Here is a 22,732-nt window from a genome sequence, read left to right as displayed (position 1 = left end):
ACATTTCCTGGGGGGTACAGAGATCCCTTGTGATCCGTGATAATGTAGGTTACAAATGTAGACTGAGTGATAAAGCATATTACTGAAAAACAAAGCTAGAGATTTGGAGTTGATGTACGTTATTTTGCCATTATTTTACTGGTCCGGCCCACTTGAGATCAGAGAGGCTGTATGTGGCCCTCGAACCAAAATGAGTTTGACACCCCTGGTCTAAGGTATATTATCATAACTAAATAAACAAAAATCCCTGATACACTGTTTGAAGTTAGAAAGCTACCTTAAAAGTTACTGTTTCACTTTTTTTTAGATCAGCAGGGCCCACATTTTTGTTTACACGCCTTTTTGTTTGCAAGCATTTTTGTTTTTGTTTAGTCTTACCTATGGTTCCAGGCGTCTCCAAATAATTTAGTTTTGATTTATGATGCTATAATTAATCAATACTAATAATTAAATTAAGTGAAAATAACTAACTAACTGCAGGCTCTGCAAATGTAAAGAAATCCTCCTCCCTTGAAACTGCACAGTGCACCTTTAAGATAATTACGGATTGCTGAGTTATATCCGTAACCTCTCCTCTTTTGGTTTTCCTGTTTTGTTCTCTTCTGATGGCGTGATTTCTGAGACTCTCTCACGTGCCACTGTTGTGCTGTTTTTGTGCCCATTTCAACCAGCAGTTCAGTTTGACACTTAACCAGACACAGCGAAGTGGCTGTGGGGAACAGTGGTAACAGATGGATCCTTAACAACACCAAAGAACAGACAAAAGAGAAATAAAGAAAATATGGAATAAAAAATAGACACTTCTTTAAGTTTCAAAAACACATTAAAAGCTTAATCTAATTGTCAATTACTGAAGGCCACTGTATCTTTGTGTGTGCGTGTACTGTGAGTGTGTTTTCTGTTATTTTGTCCACCTACTAAGGGTATGTGCACTAAATGTTTCTGTGACTACTGTCAAACCAGTGCAAGCCACACTTTGGCTCAATGCCCTCTATAGGCTATATTTCCACCATTACTGGTCCAGCAAATGTATTATATTATGTAGCTCAGCACCCTCCAATTGTCTCTGGTAACATCCCACCGCCTCAGGATGTATGAAACGTGTGAAGATCAAACGGTCTGAGAGCTGGCATTCAAAACAAAAGGCTGCAATGCGAGTGCTCCTGGTACGGTAACCGGAGAAAATAGTGCCTGCCATTAAGGTACACCGTCAGTGGCGGAGCAGTGTGTACCGTCAGAGCATGTGTTTTGATTCTCACCACCCACTCCCTCCTGGAAGCATGCAACTCTTCTGGCCCCTTTTATTGCAACGTAAACCCCTGGATGGAGACGTGATTAAGAGAACACATGTGGTGAACATTAGTCTCTTCTTTCTCTGACAAATAGACACACTAGAGATATGTTTTTTTCAAATGTGACAGCAACTGTTCCTCATATTAAAATCGAATGGAAATACTGCAAATCTCCCTTTACTTCCAAGACATGCTGCTCTGACTTGTATTGTCTGTGAACTGCTGCCCCAGGGGTTACATTATAAAACACACATTCCTTCCTTTCTAACCTTTCATCCGTCTGTTCAGAGAACTTTTTATAGCCATCCAGCCTTCATTTATCAACTCTGCGTTGGTTTGAATTTGCGCTCATTAAAGTTCACTCATAATGTAGAATGAAAACAAGCACTGCCACAAGGACATTTAATAGCACACTGTGCAGCATCAAGTAAGGTAGTTCTAACAAATAGTGAAATGTTGGACTGACTTTATTTCAGTTATGTAGAGGCAATTAAAATTCCAGATAAATTGTATAGTGCATTGACAAGTTTGCCAAATCATATTTGATTTAAAATATAATGCGACTATTTTTGGGTAACATACAGAATAAGAGTAATAGAAGGAATATGCCCAGGTATAGTACTGCTTCTACTACTTTAAAAAAACTCCCTTAGTATAATTAAAGGTGACTTAAACAAGGCAAACTAGTACAAAAACAACAAATATACAGTATATGATGGGAGATAAACATGTGGTCTACAGTATGTTACAGTTTAAAAGCAACCAACAATATTTCCAATAAATTAGAGCCACAGGAGCACTAATGTCTTAGGGGATTTATCATCAATAAAGCTAGGGCAGTGCATCAGCCCCGGGGCCTTACCCTGAGCTACACAAACAGAACAACACAAACATAAAGCAACAGCACACTTATCCATCCCTCCCAACCCATTCATTATGCTTTTTTTAAGCTAGCTTTCACACATTCAACCACACTCAGTCAAGGATCATCAGTCAAAGCTCATACTGACTAAACTTAATGATGTTCTTTGCCATATTGTTATTCATAATATAGCTTCTGAATGTTGGCATACTCTTTTGGCAATCTGGCCACTAAACAAATGCTGGTTATGAATTTCTGATGAAGAAACAGTATCAGCAAAGGGCCATTACACACTTTCTTCCTTGTTCCTCTCCACCTTTCTTGTCTCTAGTCTTCCCCCTTGGCGAGCTGGCTTTCAGAAGTTGTGAGGTGAAACTAGAATGTGGACCCTGGCCACGTGCTTGGCCTGAAAGGAGCGGTCGCTGTACTCAGACATGTCCACATCTACGCTGATCTCCTGCGGCCCGCGCAGCTGCTGGACCAGGATCAGCTCACCGGTCTGTCTGTCTGAGCGCTGCATGACAAACATGCCTCTGGAGTTCCCGGCCACAATGCCAAAGCGCAGGCTGTCGGGCCCGGTGCGCCCTGGGGCGGCGGCCGTCGCCATGCGGAAGAGTGTGGCGGGAGTCTGCAGGTTGGAGGTCAGAGACAGAAAGTGGAAGGACACGGTCTTAGCGGCCAGGTGGCAGGAGCGGCTCTCCATGGGGCAGGGGTTTCTCTCGCACTGACTAAAGGAAATAAATACAGCAAATAGGAGTTAGCTATTTTGGAGAATGCTTGTTGTGAATATCTCCTCGATCCACTATCTGTCCACACTGTGTGTGCACTGAAAAAAATAATCGGATGCTAATACACAGCCCAGGCTTGTTAAATTGGTATATAAACAAATGGGGTCCACCATAACTATAGCAACATGTTTGTTTACAGTTCCTAGGCTTTGTATTAACACTGGATTTTTCTTTTTAGGATCCACATAGTATGGACAGCTAGCAGATTGTGAGGAGATGTTCACTGATTTTGACAAAAAGTGATTTTGACAACAAGCATTCTCTAGTCACTGACTGCACCTTTAAGCAGGGGACATTACAGGACAAATTAGTAAACGTTTTCCGTTCTGTGTGTTTGACAGTTGTCACGTAACGTGGCCATTTTCCCATTGAGAACAGCATTACATAATGGATTCCTAAGTGTTTTTGTGACTAAAAAAAGGTGACACACATACATATAGCATGAGGTCAAGTACCCTGAAGTCTTGAATCCAAGCACGCTGTAAACTCTTTTCCATCTTACTTCCCCTCTCACAAACACTAGCTTTGTCCCAAGACCGTTCAATGCCACATAATAATAGAATACAGAATGTAGGCCCTACCAACATCTTCATAGTAGACTTTTTTGCAGTTATTCAATATTTCTTTTCCATGTTAATAATAAAGGGAAATTATCAAATACATACATACATTGTCAGACAGCAATCAAATTGTAGATTGTAATAGTCATTCCCACTTTACAGAAAGAAAGTCATAACACAATTATTGTTTTATCTCCCGAAATCTTCCTGAAGCTGCCTCGCCATTACCTGCGTTTTCATTGTTTATGCAATACAAACGCAAAACCTTCTTAGCATTAGTATATAGTACAACATGCGGACACATCTACTTTTTACTCCCTGTTTTCTTCCGTGCTACAAATGTTTTCCCAAACATTTATCCATCCCCTTTGCTGGCAGTGGAGCGGCATTTCACCATATTGATGGTTCAGTAGAAGCAGACAGAGCTTTTTTTCATACTCTTAAATGAGGCAAGCTCGCTGATGACTGGCAAATGGGCGAGATGGAAGTTGCAAGGTCTACAAACATTTGGCAGGGACACACGTTGAAGAAAAAAAATCCGCCAAGCGTGCATGCTCTTTGTCACGAACGATTTGCTTCACTGTGGTAGAGCTACAACCAACGAACCAACTAACTCTTATTCTTTTATTGTCATCATCCTATTTATTAAACTCACTAAAGTAAGAGCTGCGAACAAGGGGGCACTGCAACAACCAAAGTCTGATGGGAAAAAGACCAATGAGACAACAAGACAGGTTTTGAACAACAGTTAAGCTTAATTATCTGAAGCACTTTACTTAATTACTTTAATTAGGTAAAATGGAAAGTGAGTGGACCCAGAATGTTCTAAATAATCTCTTATTGCACACGGATACTGGAAGTTCAGCAGGTCAAATTTGATCCAAGCGGTTGGTTGGTTGTGGGCTACTGATGTTTTTAACAGTTTTAGTAATGATTTCATCCCAAGCCGTTGATTCTCTTCTAATAAAGTTGTATTAACTTCTCCGTTGGTGATATTGCTGCATTTCCAGATCGCAGCAGTTTTTTCATTATGCATGCTGCTTCACTGGCACACCTTAATACAGCAATAATCAATCATCTTCTTCTTGCTATTACTAGTCAACATTTCCACCAGGAGTGTCTCAGAGTGGGGCCTGATTTAGTATGCAGATGGCCATTTGAAGGTTTTGACGAGGACTTTCTGCTGAGACCTGGAAGATCCTGGTCTATATTCACCGACAAAACAAACAACAAAGAAAACATTGGGGTGTAGTCACTTACAGGGGAGACGTCTTGACGTAGCTTATGTTGCCATGAGAACGGGGACACTCTGGGTTGACACACTGGAAGCCTCCACCCGTGTTGATACAAGTTGTCCCTCGGCTACAGTTGTGCTGCTGGCTCAAACATTCGTCCACATCTGGAAGACAAAACAGCAGAGGCGTGTAAGAAGAAGTAGAAGCAGGCAAAGATACTTGCCAGACTGACTCCCTGCTTCCTGGTTACCACAGTCTGAGCAGGGGGGTGCTGTATGTGCTGTGATTATTTATTTGGTTTTTTAGTTTAGTCTCCCCACAAAACGCCTCATGTCCCAAAGATCCCTTCTGCTGGGAAAGTGGTGAGATCATTCATTCCACTGGCAAGCTTTGTGAGCTTCATGGGTGCAAATGAAAGTGGGCTAACAGACACCTCTGCAGAAAAAAACTAAGAGCTCTGCAGCTAAAGACTCTTGGTCTTTCTAAAAATCCCAGGTATTCCTCTCTGGAGCTACATACCTGGCCAGATATGTGGTCAGGGCCCTTTGAATGAGCCTTTGTCCTCCGTTTCCCTCTTGTCACTCACCCTCACAGCTCCGCCCATCTGGGAGCAACTTGTAGCCGCTTGGGCAAGAACAGTGGTAGGAACCCGGGACGTTCACACACTCGTGGACACACAGCTTCCCTCCTTGGTCCAGCCGGAACACTTCACACTCATTTACATCTGCAGAGAAAACAGAAAAACAAATGCATGTGCATGTCTGCATAAATATGCATCACATGATCAGGCCAAGGCATTGCACTTACACAAGTAGGTAGGAGGGAGAAGGTGATTGGGGATGTAGGGAATGATACAACTCTCGCACGATCTGAGGAACCAATGTACTTTGCTTATTTCTCTCAGTTTGGCATAAGTGTTTTGGTCATTTAGTTTTACCCTTTAAGATCCTTGGACATTTCCACATTCTGAGCAACCGCAAGAACAGTCCCATTTTGAAATGTTACTCAACCAATAACATCTTAAAAGCAACTGAACTATGGCCTGAATGCATGCTAATCACCTTGTGACCTCTCGAGAGGATTATTTTGTTTGTCACAGACTGGCTACCCAGATTACTGTACCTTTATTAATCAGAGGAGTAAAAGATTCTGGTACTGTGGGATCTTTTCAGCAGCAGCGTCCCCATATAATATATTTTGCGCCAGTTCAAGGGAAACTGTTCGGTAGCTGACCTTGCTTTCCCTTGAGGAGGAGGAGGAGGAGAATTACCCCACAGACATCAATTAAGTAACACATAATTACAGTTTACCTTGGCAGATACTGTTGTCAGAGGTGCCACTCATGCTAAAGCCCGCATCGCAGCTGCAGTGTTGAGCTTGTTTCACTTGGGCACAGCGAGGTCTCCGGCTGAATGCTGGGTCGTTCATAACACTCCACTCAGGTGGTGCTGCATGAAGGGGAGAAAATATGAAAGTTGGAATAGCTGTGCTACAACCTCTCTCTCAAGATTCTCAGACATGCATTTTGTGGTACTGACCTGTTTGGGTTTGGTGCTGGCAGTGAGAGCCACTCCAGTTCTGGGGACACGTGCATTTGTACTGATTAGCACCTTCCACACAGGTACCTTCATTTTGGCAGGGATTACTTGCACACTCACTTATATCTGTGGGTGCAGAAGAGAATGATAACAGTGGTTCAATTTGTTGAGACACTTGTAGCTTCTTCAGCAGTCTCTAGTTCCCTGTTCCCCTGTTTCCCATCGTCCTGATGCAAACAGATCAAAGGCACAACAGCCTGACCATCCATTAATAGAGCAGGGATGTGTGTCCACCCAGTTTGAAAACTGGTACTTAAGAATGAAGAACTGGTACTGTCATTATGGGCAGTAAGTCAGTGGTGCCTTTTTATTTGTTCCAGTTGTTGAAAACAAGTAGTCATCTTGATCCAATCTAATGTGAGTCATATCGAGGTGATATTCAATTAAATCCATCTGAATCATCAAAGTTAAAAGTGTAAATTGCTAGCGTATGTTTTACTCATCTTTCTAGCATTTTTGAAGATTTAAAGGCTTTTTGTTTTAGCAAAACAATCTGTTGTGAATAATCTCGCTGTCAACATCTTCTCAGTTCCAATGAAACATACTCAAGCTTACTGCAATTATCCTGTACTACTCTCATGTATAAAATGTACTATCACTCAATATAATAGAGAAATGCTACAGAAAGCAAATTGTTGACAACAACAGAAGATGAGATGATTGGTGATGGCAGCTTTAAAACAAGTTCTTTATGCCAAAGTTAGGACATAAGTTGACCAATAGCACCTCATGTTGTATAATCTTGTTTCTATGGTTAGCTCAGAGAGTTGTGCAGATGTTCCAATGATGGTGCAGCCTCTGCTCTCTGAGCTCCAGTGCTGAGGCCACAGTATACCGGACAACAACCAATCCCTTGAATGTTTATTCGGCTTCCCCGGGGGCCACCGCAGGGCCATAACATGAAAAGGCCCACTTCACTCTGCTAGATATTTTTAAACTCTTCTTAACTTTAAACTTTTCACACTCCGTCAATACCGCTTTTTAAGCATGACTAAATTTAGACCTCTTACGCTTGGCTGAAAAACATGAACAGCGATGATACTGTGCAGAGTCAAGCCTTCCTGTGTTGTTATAACCATGAATGTCAATAAACGTATGCACATGTTCAACTGAGTGTGCCACTTGGAATTTTTTGAAAAGTTCCACCATTGCAGGCTGAGGGGGCTATCAATAGCATGCTTAGCATACTTCTGTGCTATCAGACCATGGTGTGGGTATAATGTCTGGACCTAACCCGGTCCAATGGGACTGCTGTCAAAGAACCAGGGAAACATGAGCAAAAGAGGGGGTTTTATCTTACAGTAGCCCTACCACTGCTCCTCACAAGAAGAAACCTGGAGGGTAAGGCACCCCACAGTGGAATGCAGTACAGGTGTTTTTCTGTGTCCAGAGACATTTAATGCCATTTTAACGAGGGGCTTCATTCAGTATGATGAGGAACTCCAGCTACTCTGAAGAATGGCTCTTTTCTTCGCTTGTTATCTGTGTCTGAGGAGCTCAGTTTTGGCTTCTGGGCTGCTGTCTCCTTCAGCTGGGCATTGAGGCGCGGCCGAGCCAAGGTCACCCTCAATGGAGTGTGGAAGTGTTTTGCTCAACAGACATATCAGTCTTGTCCCGAGACATTCCACCAAATCATGGTAGTGGATGTGCGTTTGCATGTGGAGAAAGTCGTGGCGGTGAAAAGCTCCTAATCCTGTGATGAAAACAGTATGTTAAAGCTTAAGTGAAACTACATTCCTCACCTGAATCTGGTGTAACACTGGTCTCACACATGGTCAAGAAATGAGGATTTGTGGCGGGTTAAAGGTGGAGTCAGCTATTCTGGAGAACACTTGTTGTCAAAATAACTTGTCAAAAGTAAATATCTTCGCTACCAGTCCGTACTATGTGTGCGCTGAAAATAATTCTGGTGTTAATACACAGCCTAGGCTCTGCAAACAGGTATGTAAATAAAGGGACCCACCATGGATAGTAACATGCCTAATTACAGAGCCTAGGCTGGGTATTGATAGTGGATTTTTTGACGAGATAATCACTGAATTTGACAAATAGTGATTTTGACAACACGTGTTCTCCATTTTAGCTGACTCCACCTTTAATTGGGCCTGGAGTTGCTGCGTCTTGATCAACAAACTAAGAGAACTCCAAGTGAGGCTCACCTTTACAGACAACACTGTTGCCACTCCAGGTGCCGTTGTCCCGGCAAAGACGCGTGGCAGAACCGATAAGATGGTAGCCCTGGGAACAAGCGAAATGAACCTCGTGCCCGACAAAATACTTGGAGCCAAATTTGGTGCCATGGGCAGGGAAATCCAGAGAGGGGCAGGTGGTGGGAGCTGTGGGAGAGGGAAAGAGAGCAAGGGAAAAGGAAGGCTGGTCACATGTGGCATAAGCCTCCTGACATCCTCTGGCATTCTCTGCCTGGGGATGTACACGTGTCACTGGGCAGTGCAGAGCTTTCATGGGAAAAGACGCTTGAAATGCCTCATTTACAGTCGACCAGCAGAGGACCAGACACTTTTAGAGGCAGAATTTTCACAAGCAGGCAAAGGTTATGCTATGTCGCATGGAAAGTAGCATAATTAATGTAATAATTAAATAGCAAAATATTGTGAATTAATTACATGTTTTGGCTTTCATGACAATTGCATGCTCCATCCCACTAAATAGATTGTGGGAAAATGTTTTCTATTCTTTGATCCTCAAGTGAAATCCACTGCGCGTACACTTAAGATAGTGTATGATGAGTAAGTCTTGTGTGGTCTGAGCTCCATCATGTCAAGCTCATGTCTGTAGCTTTTTGAAAGCCCACTCTGCCTGTTTCAGAGCAATCTTTTAGATTAGGAAAAGATAATATAACTATGTTTAATATTTTTTTAAGCATCTAAGGTATATTAAGAAGCACAAACAGTTGAATATGCTAAATGTGTTTCAAGTTGATAAGCACTGAAAAAAGATGATACACACAATTAAATCTAACTATCTAACTATGTTTGAATATAAAAGAAATGTTTAAGTTGTTATTTACTGTACAGTACATGTGGATTTATGGAGTTCTGATCCTGATCTGATTAATATCTGAGCATTTTGAAGCTGGTGGCGCAGTCATTTTGTTTAATTGTCTAATCATTTTGTTGAGCCTTTATTGCAGATAATGTGAAATATCAGCTTGTTCATATCTTGCCAAGTACTCTCTCCGCAGAGTTATGGACTGCACTGGTCCATCAGTAACAAATTGGCCTCAGTGTCTGCTGCCAAGCAACACAGCTCCACAAATCCACTTCCCCTGTCAAGTACCTAGCCCTGACCTTATTGGATGAATATATGAATGAATTATATGAATAATATAATCTGATAATAGAAGAAGGCATATCTGGCTACATTACTTTTTTCACAGGAGAAATGTTGACATGTTACATGACATGTAAAAATGGAAAATGCAAATAATAAAATGGACTACGGCTGAGTTCCACACTTTCAGGACTTACCTCACACAAGTCAAAATGCCTGCTGTGAAAAAGGAACCATAAAAATGACAACAGTGGTGTTAATGGTGATGAATATGATGGCTGTCCTCTGTTTTATTACTCACCGGCTGACTGGTCGGCCTGAGGTAACTTGGAGACCGAGTTCTGAAGCGTCGCCAGCTTTGACTTCATGATCCTGAGGCCCTCTGTGAACCTCATCTCCTGGCCTTTCAGAAACTTCTCCATCTGACGCAGAACCCCCACTACCTGGTGCTTGTCCATGCACGTCTGTGAATAAAAGCAGGATCAAGAGTTGTAAAAAGGAGTCCTGGCAAAACATCTCTGCTTTTCCAATGAGGAACCGAGCGAAAGAATAAGCGGTCACCTCAGTTCAACGGTCATAAAATATTTAAAATGAGCGGCGGATAAACATTAATGTGCAGCTGTGGAGAATGATGCAATTGAAACTAAATACATCTTTTTTTTGGTGAGCACACAGTCGTTATGGTTACAAGGAGTTTTCATTGATATTAAAATATATTCTCTAACATTGACAGGACGCATTAGTGAGATGTTTTTACTGGACTTGCCTCATGCAGTAATTCACCAGGATTTCTCTCACTTAACAAATATTTTTGCTCTCCACTATTTTCCGTTAGACCTCATCGAGCTTACATGCGAGATATCCTGAGCAGACCATCTCTCTTCTCCTCTCCCTCATCCCATTCCACTTACTACCTCAACTCCAATGGCAGACACAGCTGGACGAAAGCTGTCTGGCAGATGTCAGTGGGACCTAAGTCCAAGATGCTGTTCCTCTGTATATTTTGCATGGCGGTTGGAAGGCACATGCTCATTGGATAATCCTGAATGGTCAGACTCAAAATAGCATGGGTTCCACTTGGAGAAGTTACTTGATGTAGAAAGCTTGTCAAGGCATTACAAAGTTCATCAGGGAAAAAAGTTTATCTAATCCTTTCAAGAGGGTTTTATTAATCACATGCTCATTGGAACAATATCTCTGTGCAGCATACCTTAAATTCCTGCACGGGCATTCAATGGGGGCTTTGCACAATAAGAACAAGCTTTGATACATGTAATATTCATTTTGAACATAGTTTAAACCCTTGGCAGTAGTTAGACAGTGCTCAGTTTCCTTTACCTGCCCCAGGCAAAGGGGAAATACCACCAGCTGACAAGACATGAGAGGATCCCTTGCAGGATGCTGCAATGAACATTTTCTGGAAATGCAAAAAGTGTGGAATAATTTCTCCAGTGACTGAGATCACAAAACTTAAAATGACACAATAGATGTTAGCTGGATAAAGCAGGGGAAGGAAACATGTGGGGTAACACGTTATGGATAATAGAATAGAGATCTTACAATTAATTACCTCTAATAGCATATGACTTTTCCCAACATATGGTTTGGTCAGTTTGAGAGATTTGAACCAGTAACCCACTTTTTATTGAGCCAGTTTGCCCAGTCGGCAGAACATCAAAGAGAAGTAAGTTAATTAAAGGGAATTGTTCTTACCTGAACGGCAGCATGACCACTCTGGATCGCTGTCAAACACAGAAAAAGCAGACACCTGCGCCGAAATGACAGTGCCATCGCCGAAAGTCCAGCAACAGAAAAGTACCGTGACCTGTTGGTGTTCTGAAAAACTTTTTCTCTGGTCAAATTCCCCAAACACAACTCTTATATCTTGAGAAGTTTCGTCCCCCTGTGTTCTTTAAGGGAGGTGCTCGTCAGGTGTCTGAGAGAGGGATGCGCTCCTGTCTTCTTATGTGCGCTCTCGGAAAGTTTAGCCTCTGAGCTCTGCACGCCACCTAGGTTTCCTACGACAGGAATCCCTCCCACTGAGATACTCCCAAACATTTATATATTTATCTCTCTGTGGCGGACGAGGAAAGTTTCACACAATATGAAATCAGCAATCTTTGGCAAACTGCGCGAGTACATCTATAGGCTATGTTTGTTTACACAGCCATTAAGGTGCTATTGTTCACCGTTCATTCATCAGGTCGTTATGGTTTCTGGTTTAAAGTCGCCTTAACGCACCGTCCTAAAACGACCAAGGTGGTTAGCTGTAGTCTAATATCAAGTTAACGTAGGCCTACCTGTCAAGGCTTCAATGTTTTGTCGACTAGAAAGAACACCATTCAAATTGAGCCTATTGTTACACTATTGTCTGAACGTTTGTCCTAATGTCGGACCTGCATTAGTTTATTAGCACGGTGTTACCGTCTGTCCTACAATAAAATATGGAATTGGCTTGCAGGGTTTAATAAAGTAGACTCAGTGCTACACCTGGTGGTCAATGACAGCACTGCACGAGCGCGTGAAATCGAGCTCATGGAGAGCTCGTGCGCTATGCGCGAGCGCGTGAGCCCGCGAGCGAAAACAACAAGGAAGGAAATAGGGATTAATAAAGCGTCATAGAGCTTTCGGTGTTTTGTCTTTAAAAATACCATACACTCGAATTGTTGTGACTGCGTAATACACAAGGTCGTAAATTAAAACATTGACAAAGGAGAACACTGAGCGTCGTATACACTTTATTGTTGCAGATGTTGAAAATAAATGACGTCGCTTTGAACCAGTGAGAATCGCAGCTCTCCCTACCCGTGCGGTGTCTGGCCAATGACTGCTGAGGATTTGTTGTATCCACGTTAGATAGATCCAGATGGGGCTATAAATAGGCTTCGTGAGGACCACACGATCCAGGAATGTGCTGCAGACCTCAGAAGCCATTTTGAGATGATGTCCCTGTTGAGAAAAGCCTATGAAGATGCTGAAATCAACGAACATGGTTACATTTCTGTCTGTTTCTCTCTCCGTCTCCTCTCTCTCAACATGGCAGCTGTCAACCGACGGGACATTAGCAAAGCGGGGTATCAAGCCGTGCTCACAGAGTTAAAACGTCATTGACATGAAAGAGGAGAGTGTCTGTTTACTGTCTCTGTCGAGACATGTAACACCGTGAGTTTTTTTTCCAGTCTGACATCTTCCAGCATCTCTCACAACAACACAACGTCTCCTTGAGTGACTTGAGTTTAATGCACTCTTGTACCGGAGAGAACGGAGGCACATCCGTTTTCCAATGGCTTCTGTGAGCCTTGTATCCAGTCCCCCAGCCCCTGTTCTTGACAAAAACATGACAGACTCTGAGCTTGCAGGGGATGAAAGGTCGAGTAAACATTCTTATGCAATTCTTAATACGCTCATCTGTGCGTTTCAGTGCTGTGGCTCTATACATGCTTGTGTTACTGTAATCTCTCTTTTATTTAAACCATTTGGTGCAGAGAATAGAGTCCACGGTCCTCCCCCCACCTCCCTCGAAAATCTTTGCATGCCTCTTTGGTGTCTCTATCCACGGTCCATCACCGTGTTGATAAAACTCATTCATGACCATTTCCATGCGAGATAGCACACCTCCGTCGTTTGTGTCGTTGTGATCCTGGGCTGGATTCATGGCTTCATTGTTGCCATCTGCAGGAGACTATGCAAATGACTATGATGTCAATGCCACGCCCATCTTCTTACGGTACCTCCACCTAGCGGTCACCTGCCGGTACTGCTGAGACAGGGTTCACACAGGGTTGAGAGAGTGTGTTCCTGCTGGGTTTAGGGCCTGTGGCTTGGTCCTTATGATTACACTCTAGTCCCAACATACCTGTTATAGCAACTGACAGAATAGCGCAGAGAATGTTCAGGTTTCACACATAATAGGCCTATCTTACCAAATGTTCACTGTGGAACACAAGTTCAAAGCTAAGAAGAATAACCAGCTGGTTTGGTGTTTGATTGGAACAAAAGCTGGTGTAGTCATAGCTGTCGAAGGCATGCCTGGCAGTCTCTTTTTCTACTCCTCCCATGCCTCTCTCTGGGCATCTTTTTTTCCCCCACTGCCTACATTTCCTTATAGCGGATCAGACAGGTCACATTGAATTAAAATAGAATCAAGTATGATTCTAAATAATAGGGATTAGGTAAATTATGGTTTGAATGCACCTTGCGGTATTACTGTTGTTGGATCAAGTATTTGCCAACATTTTTTATCTTAGGTACATCATTATACAACTAGGAAAGGGTGGTTTCATTCCAGTTTTTCCTAATCCTATGCAGCATATTTAAGATGGCAAGTGTTTTGTTATTGAATCTTGAGGTCTCTAACTGGACTGAAAGTGAGCTTTAGGTACCGTACAGTATCATAGTCGCTTATGTGGAAAATGTTGGATTAAAGGCTGATAGTGAGCCACTGGTGTCAGGAGGAAGACTACTGTCTATGAAAACAGACAACTGGATCAGAGGGTGGACATTCTTTTCCCTTTTGTTGTATTTTTGTGCCATGCTTATACCTTCACTGCATTCAAATCAAATCATCTTACAAGTTGTGAAAGCATTATGAGCACTGCAATGCCAATATTTATCATTGTCATAGTTTGATGAGAAAGTGGAGATCGTTTTTCCAAGACCTAGGCCTTACTTTTACATGAAAGTATTGCTCTGTAATGGCCATCGACTATAAGACAGAATTTGTTCATTTCAGTTTTGAATATTTAAATCAAAGCAGGTTCAGGCAACATTTAGAATTTGGAACAAGTGTCATAAAAGCTTGCCAAGGTGTGACAATTTACCCATACCATCCATGTCTGAGAAATGATCAATAATTCCAATGTTATGCCCACTTATCAAGTGTCTACTATGATGTTTTCAATCCTTGCACTTATTTATTTGGAGAGCCAGTCACTGTAGGAGCGCTCCAGCATTTCAGCTTAGACTTCATTTACTGAACCTTTGTCATCAACTCATACAGTATATGTGCCTGAATCACACATAACTCTTCTTGTCATTAATTTTACTCAACCTAAGTTGGAATTTAATTGATTTTTTAATAAAATAACTACACACCAGTTCACAGGAAATCAAAGCTTAGCCTTTAATTAATGGCAGGATGTTTTTAATAGGAAGGAAAGGCTCTGGGCATATTGGAAACTGTTAGGCATGATATATGCTACTTTGCTCCAAATGAAGGGAAAACACATTATGATAGTTTTAGCATAATGTCATTTATTATTAAATAATTAAGCAGGTGACTCTGGTTATTTTCTCCTCAGGTGTGTTGTATAAACCCCTTACAGTTATACAATAACTGTTTTCCTCTTTATAGAGAGGACGGCGAACTGGAAGACGGAGAGATAGACGATGAAGGGATTGGAATTGAGGAGGAAAACAAAGAGGCCACAGAGGTGAATGAAGACAAAGATAAAGAGAAGGAAAAGGAAAAAGCTAAAGAGAAAGAAGAAAAGACTCACCGGCACTCCAGGAAAAGATCCAAAAAGACCAAAGAGAAAAGGAGGTCGAAAAGGAGGCGGCGCGACAGACAGAAAGTAATAACAATCTCTCACGGCTTTTTGCAGTTAAGACATTAACATGTGACCTGTGGAGATTAATTACAAATTCACTTTGATGTTGTGTTTTTCCTCCTTCAGCACCACTCCCCCTCCAGCAGCTCCAGCTCCGAAAGTTACGACTCAGACTACGAGCGTTCAGAAAGGCCCAAAAACCGCAAGAGCCAGGGATCTAGCCGGGAGCCTGATGGCCAGTCTACTCTGGTGACTTCTTCACTGCTGACACTTGACGCTAACACCTCATTTTACGTTTGCATTATCACAGGACTTATTTGTTGTTGTTTTTTTTTGTTTTTGTTACTTTCTAGCACACACGGGATTCAAAGGGAGGCCATGGCAAGTCCCCGCCGCACAAGAGCAATGATTTCGACAAATACAGCGACTACAGCGATGACAAGTATGACTACGAGGAGGAGGAGGAGGATTACGAAGACGACATGTCCGAGTATCAGCAGTCATCAAAAGATTCAACTTTCCCCAATCAGGGAAGGGGACGCCATGCTAAAGGCCAGATGAAGAGAGGAAACATGAGGGGGATGAAACAACAGCACTGTTAGTGTAACTCTTTTGATATCAGTTTAAACCTGTATATTTACTGTTACCTGTAGTCAGTGTCAATTTATTAACACGGTTAGGAAGTGTAATGTAAGGCATCAATATGGATGCACAGACCTTGATTTTTTTTAATTTTCAGTTGGGCAGAGGGGAAGGGGCAGAGGGAACGGACCAGGCAGAGGGCGTGGGATGCTCAACAAGAACAAGAAGCTGAAGGGCAAACCCTGGGGAGGACGCGGAAGGGGTCGAGGAGGAGACCAGGAGATGGAAGACATGCCACTGGTAAGTAAAGCCCTCTTAATACAGCCAGAGGTACCAGAATTATATATTTTAATTAGAAATAATGCTAAATGGACGTTATGGTGCGTTTCTACCGTAAAGGTGGAGTAAATGATTCTGGAGAATGTTTGTTGTCAAAATCACTTTTTGTCAAAATCATTGAACATCTCCTCACTGTCTGCTACCTGTACATGCTGTGTGTGCTGTAACAAATACAGTGTTAGTAGACAGCCCATGCTCTTTAAACTGGCAATTTCGTTAGCTACAATGGGCCCCCTTTGTTTACAAACCCCGTTATTTAGATTACAGAGCCTAGGCTGTGTATTATCAACAAAGAATTCAACGCACACACAGTATAAACAGATGGCGGGTCGTGAGGAGATATTCACTGATTTTGACAAAAAGTGATTGTGACAACATCCAGAATCGCTGACTGCACCTTTAAGCAGGGGACATTACAGGACAAATTAGTAAATGTTTTCCGTTCTCTGTGTGTTTGACAGTTGTCACGTAACGTGGCCATTTTCCCATTGAGAACAGGATTACATAATAGATTCATAAGTGTTTTTTGTGACTAAAAACAGGTGACACAGACATGAGGTCAAGTGCCCTGAAGTCTTGGACCAAGCACGCTGTAAACTCTTTTCCATCTTACGTCCCCTCTCACAAACACTAGCTTTGTCCCAAGACTCCAGAATCGCTGACTCCACCTTTAACAGAGAAAATACAATTTGCAAGTCATTCACCCATTCACGCACACACGCTCACCCACCGATGATAGACATTTATTGGTATCAATGAAGTAACATAATAAGAAAATTGGTTATTCTTTCAGCTTTCTGATACATTATGAGGGGAAAAGACTAACATTTTTATTTATTTTGTGTCACAGGAAGGGAAAAATCCTTGCGGTTTTCAGAAGAAACGGCCAATCATGAGCAAGGAGTTCATAAATCAGCACACAGTTGAACACAATGGAAGATACATCTGCAAGTACTTCCTAGAGGGACGCTGCATCAAGGTGTAGTGGCACAAATGTTCTTTTTTGGGTTGTTTTATCAATTTCAGCCTATATTTGCTGAACTATCTGAAATAAAGTATGTCTTTCCTACCTGAAAGATAAGAATTTATGAATTTTTTACACAGGGGGAACAGTGCAAGTTCGAACACGAGCTCGTCATACCAGATAAGAAGAAGGAGCTTTGTAAGTTTTACCTCCAGGGATACTGCAGTAAAGGAGATAATTGCATTTACATGCACAATATCCTTCACTAATGACGACAATTGTTCTTAAGCACTTCTGTGTAATTGTAATGCGTAATGAACTTTAATCTCATTATACCGGTTTAATGAGTGCTGTTCCTTAACCTGTGATTGCACATGAATACCCATGCAAGTTCTTTCATACTGGTGCCAAATGTTATCAAGGGGACAACTGCAAATTCTCCCACGACAATTTGAACAATGTGACCAAAGAGTTGCTGGATAAGGTAAGACAAAAAAATGTTTTATGTTAATTTCTAACACCTCTATGCCAAGGGATTTTCTGTTTTGACGTTTGCATATGCTTTGTGACTCATGTATCAGATAATTAACACCGAAGAGGAGAACGCCCGTGAGGATGAGTTGGAGCTGGAGGATCTGAGGAAGCAGGGTATCGCCCCACTTCCCAAGCCTCCTCCTGGGGTGGGGCTGCTGCCCACTCCTGGTCAGACCAGCCCTACAGATGGACAAGCAGGAAAGAAGATCCCCTCCCTCTTTGAAATAAAGGTTCATCCTACAGTAGACTTGGCGCAAAAAATTGCTCAGAGGTAACCAAGATCATCTTAAATGAAACTCAAATCAAACATTAATGGTCACATATTATGCTAATTTTCAGGTTCAGAATTGTAATTTGGGTTAGCACTAGAAATCGTTTTCATGGTGGTGTCCCAAAAAAACCTTTATATTTATCACAGTGCCATTGCTAAATCTCCTCTTTTCACCTTCTGTCTGAAACACTCTCCCTGCGTTCCGAATCGCATACTCTCTACTATTGTATATAGAATGTAGAAAAAGATTTAGGATGTCCCGATTCGTGTGGCCAGATTTAGGATGGTTAGAAGTACCCGTATGTCCTACTTCATCCGGCCAAGATTGTTAGTGTTGAAAACTGCATCCTATTTGGGCGATTCTGACCCACAATCCGGTGCGCACGTGAAGTGACTTCACATCGACGAAGCCTCAATATGAAAACAAACAGGGATGCGCCGGATATAACAGCAAGAGGCAAGATCAAGGCGCAATGTTATGATGAAATAAAAGAGTAAAAGTATGTCCCAATAGTATGCCTACTGCATCCTAACTAGATTATTTTTATCGTCGGATGTAGTATGTAGAATAGAAAAAAGAAAGAGTATGCGATGCTTCTCCCCTTTTATGTCATGTGGGGAGAAAAGTCTGACTGGGGTTTTTGAACACAGGTTTTCAGAAAGATGGCAGTAGAGAAAAAGTGGGTTGTTTTTTCTCATATGGGAGTGTCTTCTCACATTGGTGGGGACCAATAATAATGTTGAAAGAGCATGAGAAAATTGCATTTTGCATAATAGGTGACCTCTAAAGTCAGTACTTGGAGCTCAACCGAATTGTGCACATTATTTTTTCAGTGGCTCCAACTACTCCCAGGATGAAGGTGAAGGCACTAATGAGTTTAGTGGAGGACCAGAGGACACGCAGAGTGGAGGTCTGGTGCCTCCGAGCACCACGGCTCCTCCTATTCTCCCCCCTGTGTCAACTGTTCCAATGGGTCACCTCACTGGACCGCCCATGCCCCAGAGCCCCCCCGGACTGCATCCACCACACACATTTCTAATGCCGCCACCAATTCCCCCTGGTCCACCCCCACCTTTCCCACCTAATATGAACTCTCAGATCAATATGCAGATGCCTCCATTCCCTCCTATACCAGATTTACAGATGATGCAAAGTCTCTTCCCTTTTCCCCCGGTGGGTCAGAGCCCAGTAGAGTTCTTCAGAAACTTCCTCCCAAACCAGGCCATGGGTCAACAAGGAGGTCAGTGTTACATCGGCAGGGTTATCCAAAAGGTGAATTACCTTTAAACACTTCTTAAAAATGACAAGATGGTGTATTTCTGTTTTATTTTTCAAAATGGCAGACCCCAGTCAGGCCTTCATGCAGAACCTCCAGCAGCAGATGGGCGCAGACCCACAGTTGCAGTCTTTACCACCAGCAGTGCAGAAAGCCATCTTTTTGCACTTGAAACAGCAGCAGCAACAAGAGTCACATCCAGCGGGGAATGAGTCACAGCGTGCAGAGGGCCAGGATGATAACAACTCAAACAGAGGTAAGTGCCCAGAAGTAAGAAGCGGGTTTGCTGAATTAAAACTATAAATAAAAAAAATATCCTGCTTTTTGAAACAAGCCCCAGGTGTGACAAAGCATAGATTCATAGATTATTTACAAGCATGCTCGGGGAGAGAACAAACATTTAAACTTTGAGTTAGTGATTCTGGAGAACTCTTGTTGTCAAAAATGACCCTTGTCAAAATCAGTGAATATCTCCTCCTGATTCATAACCTGTTAATACACAGCCATAGGCTATGCACACTGGTATGTAAACAAAGTGTATGTAAACAAAGGGGCCCACCATAGCTACCAACTTATCTGTTTACATAGCCTATGCTGTGTATATACACTGGATTTTATTTCAGCGCACACAGTGCGGATCATGAGGAGATATTTACAGATATTGGCAAGTTATTGTGTAAACAAGCGTTCTCCAAAGGGCAGACTCCACCTGATTTTATTGTATTTTTGCAGATGAAACTACAAACTGGTACTCAAGTGACGAGGAGGATGGGAGCTGTGTTTCCTCCATTCTTAAATCTCTAAAGAAGCAGAATGAGTTGCAGTCTCAGTCCAAGCCTCCCCAGGCTGACCCTGTGGCGCCCGCACTGGGAGACCCTCGACTAGTGCAGGAGAGGGCCCTGCCCAGTGACCCCCGTGTGAAGGCAGACCCTCGGCAGCGACCGCAGGATATGAAAAAGGAGCCGGACGGAGCTGCGGACCCTCGGCTCTCCAGAGACCCTAGGAAGGTGAGACCGACAGAGGCAAGTTCCTACCGCCAGCACAGCCACCATGCACCTCGCAAGCCTCCCACAGGAGAGGAGGATGAGGAGGGAGAGAGGGAGCTCAAGGACAAAGCTGTTCTCATCCCACTGGACGCCAGCTCCGGTGCGGTGCTCCGGGACCCTCGTTGCCAGCTAAAGCAGTTCAGCCACATCCGGGTGGACATCCTGCTCCAGCGACCCTCCTTTGCTCAGACGGTGGTCTGGGCCCCCGAAGACCTCCTCCCTTCTTTAGTGCCCAAACAGGAACACTCTATCAACCTGCCCCTCCCACCTTTGATTGCAGATGCTCAGATGAACCGAACGAGCCTGACAGACCATCCCCCCGTCTCCAGCCCTCCACGGACAGACCCCAGACTGGCAGCCGCACGTTTAAAGGAGCGTATGACCCGGTTATCCTCCGGATCTCTTGAGTCTCGATCGTCTGCTGAAAAAAGAACTGCCGATCCGCGTCAGCAGAAGACTCTGGACCCCAGACTTAGGCGTACATGTAGTCTGGACTCCAAACTGCTGGGCCAAAAGGAGCTCTCCTCTGGGGGAGGACTCGCTGATCCCAGGTTACAGAAGGCCAGTGTTAGTGCTCCACCTCACACCGCTCGAGCCAAGCCAGAGCCAGAGCCAGAGAAGCTGCCACCGTACGCCCCCCGTCTGGCATCCTCCGGTGGGGGATTAGAGAGTCCAACTACGATCCTCGGGGGCATCAGTCTGTACGATCCTCGCAATCAAACCGAGCAGGATCAGAAGGAGCAAACGGAGCCTACTAAAAAGCTGGGGATTCTGAAACAGCCAGATAAGAAAGAAAATACTCCACCACCGTCCACCTCGCCGACCCAACAAAGCAGCTCTTTGGAAGAGTCCAAAAGCACAGAAGTCGCCTCAGATCAACCACCGCCCTCCAGTCCTCCCACAGTCACCCCTGCCTCACCTGTCAAACCCCCAGCAGTTCATAATCTCCCCATCCAGGCGCTGGCCGGGCTCATCCGACCCCTGTACACTGACCCCAGGCAGGCCAAACAAGGAGGACAGGGCTCTACGGGGCCACAAGAAGAGGTGGAGGAAAAGAAGGAGGAGGAGGAGGTCATGGACAAAGAACCAAAACTGGACGATCCAGAGGCAGACGACAGGACACTTAAAGATGTGTTCAAGACTTTTGATCCCACTGCTTCCCCTTTCTGTCAGTAAACACGATTAATCTTAATTTAGCTTTAAATAAGTCTATTTATTTCTGTATATAAATGAGCCTGTATAGAAGCACATCAGATCTAGAGCACCACACATTTGTCGGTAGGGAGATGATGTAAGATATGTGCACAGATCATATTATGCTGAAATGTGTGTTTTGGAGGTGTGTTTGTTAAGGGTTTTATCATTGTGTGATTTTCTTGTACGATCTAAAAAATCAAAGAAATAAAAGTAAATAAACCTCTGGTTCTATTTCCAGGCTGTACACCCCGTAGAACAGAGCATTGATTCACTCTACATGCCGAGTAATGCAATGTAATCGATCAAGCAACAATATTATAAGTTTTCCCCTGAGACTTTTTGTATTTATTCATATTTATTTGAAGACACTTTCATAGTATGACATCCTCATGTGTATCCTCACTTTTATGATGAAGGATTGTTGCACTATAAGTCAACATCTGTTTTCTTGAACATTTAAATGTGTTTACCACACACCCTTATGAATTTGGAAAACCCCTGCAGATCCTGCCCTAACCATTTCACTTGTCATTCTTGTGCATTGTTGTTGGATTTATTTCATTTTAAGTTGCCTTTGTGATGTCATGCTTTTTTTACTTGCTTACCTAGCAGTTAAGACAGCTCTTAATGAAGCAGATGACTTGGTTTTGGTTACTTCATTTTATTTGTCATGGTAAAATTACCTGGTGACTAGCTTGTTTTCATCAGAATGGGAAATCAAGAAAGAAAGAGAGAAGTGCACTGTGCAGCGAAATATCTGAGTCACATTGCAGATATACAGTATATAATATAACAAATATGAATTATACGATTATGTTTGAAGTTGAATTTTGTTGGAGTTCACTGTCAATGAATTTATATGGGTTGATGTTTGCTATAATGATGTTAACCAGTCCTGTAAGGTAAGGAAATTAAGCTATTTACTTTTATTTGTCATAATTCACATTGTAAATGCCATTTTTTCTATCACTTGTACAGTCTGTTTTGAGTGTTTTAATGAATAATGCTTTATTTTATTCCCTTGTCAGTATGGTGATAATGATTGTATTAATACTGTATGAAATTTTAACAACACATGGCCATCACATTTCTGTGATTTTATTATTAATAACTGAAATAAAGAGATAAAACAAGTGTTTTTTCTTTTAAAATCACAAATCAAGCGTCAGTGTCTCATTTTACTGCACATGCATTTAGTAAAATGTCTTGTGTTCTGTAAATTTCAGCTTCAACACGAAGATTAATTTTACGTCATCCACCTCACTGAAGTGTCCTTGAGCATGACAGTGTTTGGACGCTGCCCCCAAGGGTTAACTGGATTTTCATCTGTATTATTAAATCAAATAG

At 42.7% G+C, this 22,732-nt stretch overlaps 2 protein-coding genes across 2 annotated transcripts; one reads left to right on the top strand and one right to left on the bottom strand.

Annotated features, from left to right (window-relative positions):
- Window positions 1-1,741: 1,741 nt before the first annotated feature.
- Window positions 1,742-11,913, bottom strand: fbln7 (fibulin 7). Its single transcript, XM_080037403.1, has 8 exons — window positions 11,340-11,913; window positions 9,928-10,090; window positions 8,495-8,671; window positions 6,276-6,401; window positions 6,048-6,185; window positions 5,324-5,461; window positions 4,763-4,901; window positions 1,742-2,882 (listed from the first exon to the last, which is right to left on the bottom strand). The coding sequence occupies exons 1-8, from the start codon at window positions 11,415-11,417 to the stop codon at window positions 2,510-2,512; spliced, it is 1,332 nt and encodes a 443-aa protein (XP_079893529.1). The 5' UTR covers window positions 11,418-11,913; the 3' UTR covers window positions 1,742-2,509.
- A 678-nt stretch (window positions 11,914-12,591) lies between these two features.
- On the top strand, window positions 12,592-22,511 carry zc3h6 (zinc finger CCCH-type containing 6). Its single transcript, XM_080036527.1, has 12 exons — window positions 12,592-12,995; window positions 14,980-15,199; window positions 15,302-15,424; window positions 15,529-15,772; window positions 15,915-16,057; window positions 16,947-17,075; window positions 17,201-17,317; window positions 17,437-17,544; window positions 17,642-17,865; window positions 18,700-19,106; window positions 19,210-19,398; window positions 19,875-22,511. The coding sequence occupies exons 1-12, from the start codon at window positions 12,910-12,912 to the stop codon at window positions 21,362-21,364; spliced, it is 3,480 nt and encodes a 1,159-aa protein (XP_079892653.1). The 5' UTR covers window positions 12,592-12,909; the 3' UTR covers window positions 21,365-22,511.
- The last annotated feature ends 221 nt before the right edge of the window (window positions 22,512-22,732 follow it).

Source organism: Ammodytes marinus (genome assembly GCF_949987685.1).
Source record: "Ammodytes marinus genome assembly, chromosome: 11".
Taxonomy (NCBI): domain Eukaryota; kingdom Metazoa; phylum Chordata; class Actinopteri; order Uranoscopiformes; family Ammodytidae; genus Ammodytes; species Ammodytes marinus.
The sequence above is the reverse complement of the archived record's forward strand: the minus strand, read 5'-3'. Positions and strand labels throughout refer to the sequence as shown.

What these genes read in the sequence shown, in the direction of transcription:
- zc3h6 (XM_080036527.1), top strand. Translation starts at nt 12,910, where the DNA reads ATGGCTTCTGTGAGCCTTGTATCCAGTCCCCCAGCCCCTGTTCTTGAC. An exon ending in GGCGGCGCGACAGACAGAAA is followed by an intron (nt 15,200 to 15,301) that starts GTAATAACAATC and finishes TTCCTCCTTCAG; the next exon opens with CACCACTCCCCCTCCAGCAG. An exon ending in CTGATGGCCAGTCTACTCTG is followed by an intron (nt 15,425 to 15,528) that starts GTGACTTCTTCA and finishes GTTACTTTCTAG; the next exon opens with CACACACGGGATTCAAAGGG.
- fbln7 (XM_080037403.1), bottom strand. Translation starts at nt 11,417, where the DNA reads ATGGCACTGTCATTTCGGCGCAGGTGTCTGCTTTTTCTGTGTTTGACA. An exon ending in GTGGTCATGCTGCCGTTCAG is followed by an intron (nt 10,091 to 11,339) that starts GTAAGAACAATT and finishes TTTTATTCACAG; the next exon opens with ACGTGCATGGACAAGCACCA. An exon ending in TCAGGCCGACCAGTCAGCCG is followed by an intron (nt 8,672 to 9,927) that starts GTGAGTAATAAA and finishes CCTCTCCCACAG; the next exon opens with CTCCCACCACCTGCCCCTCT.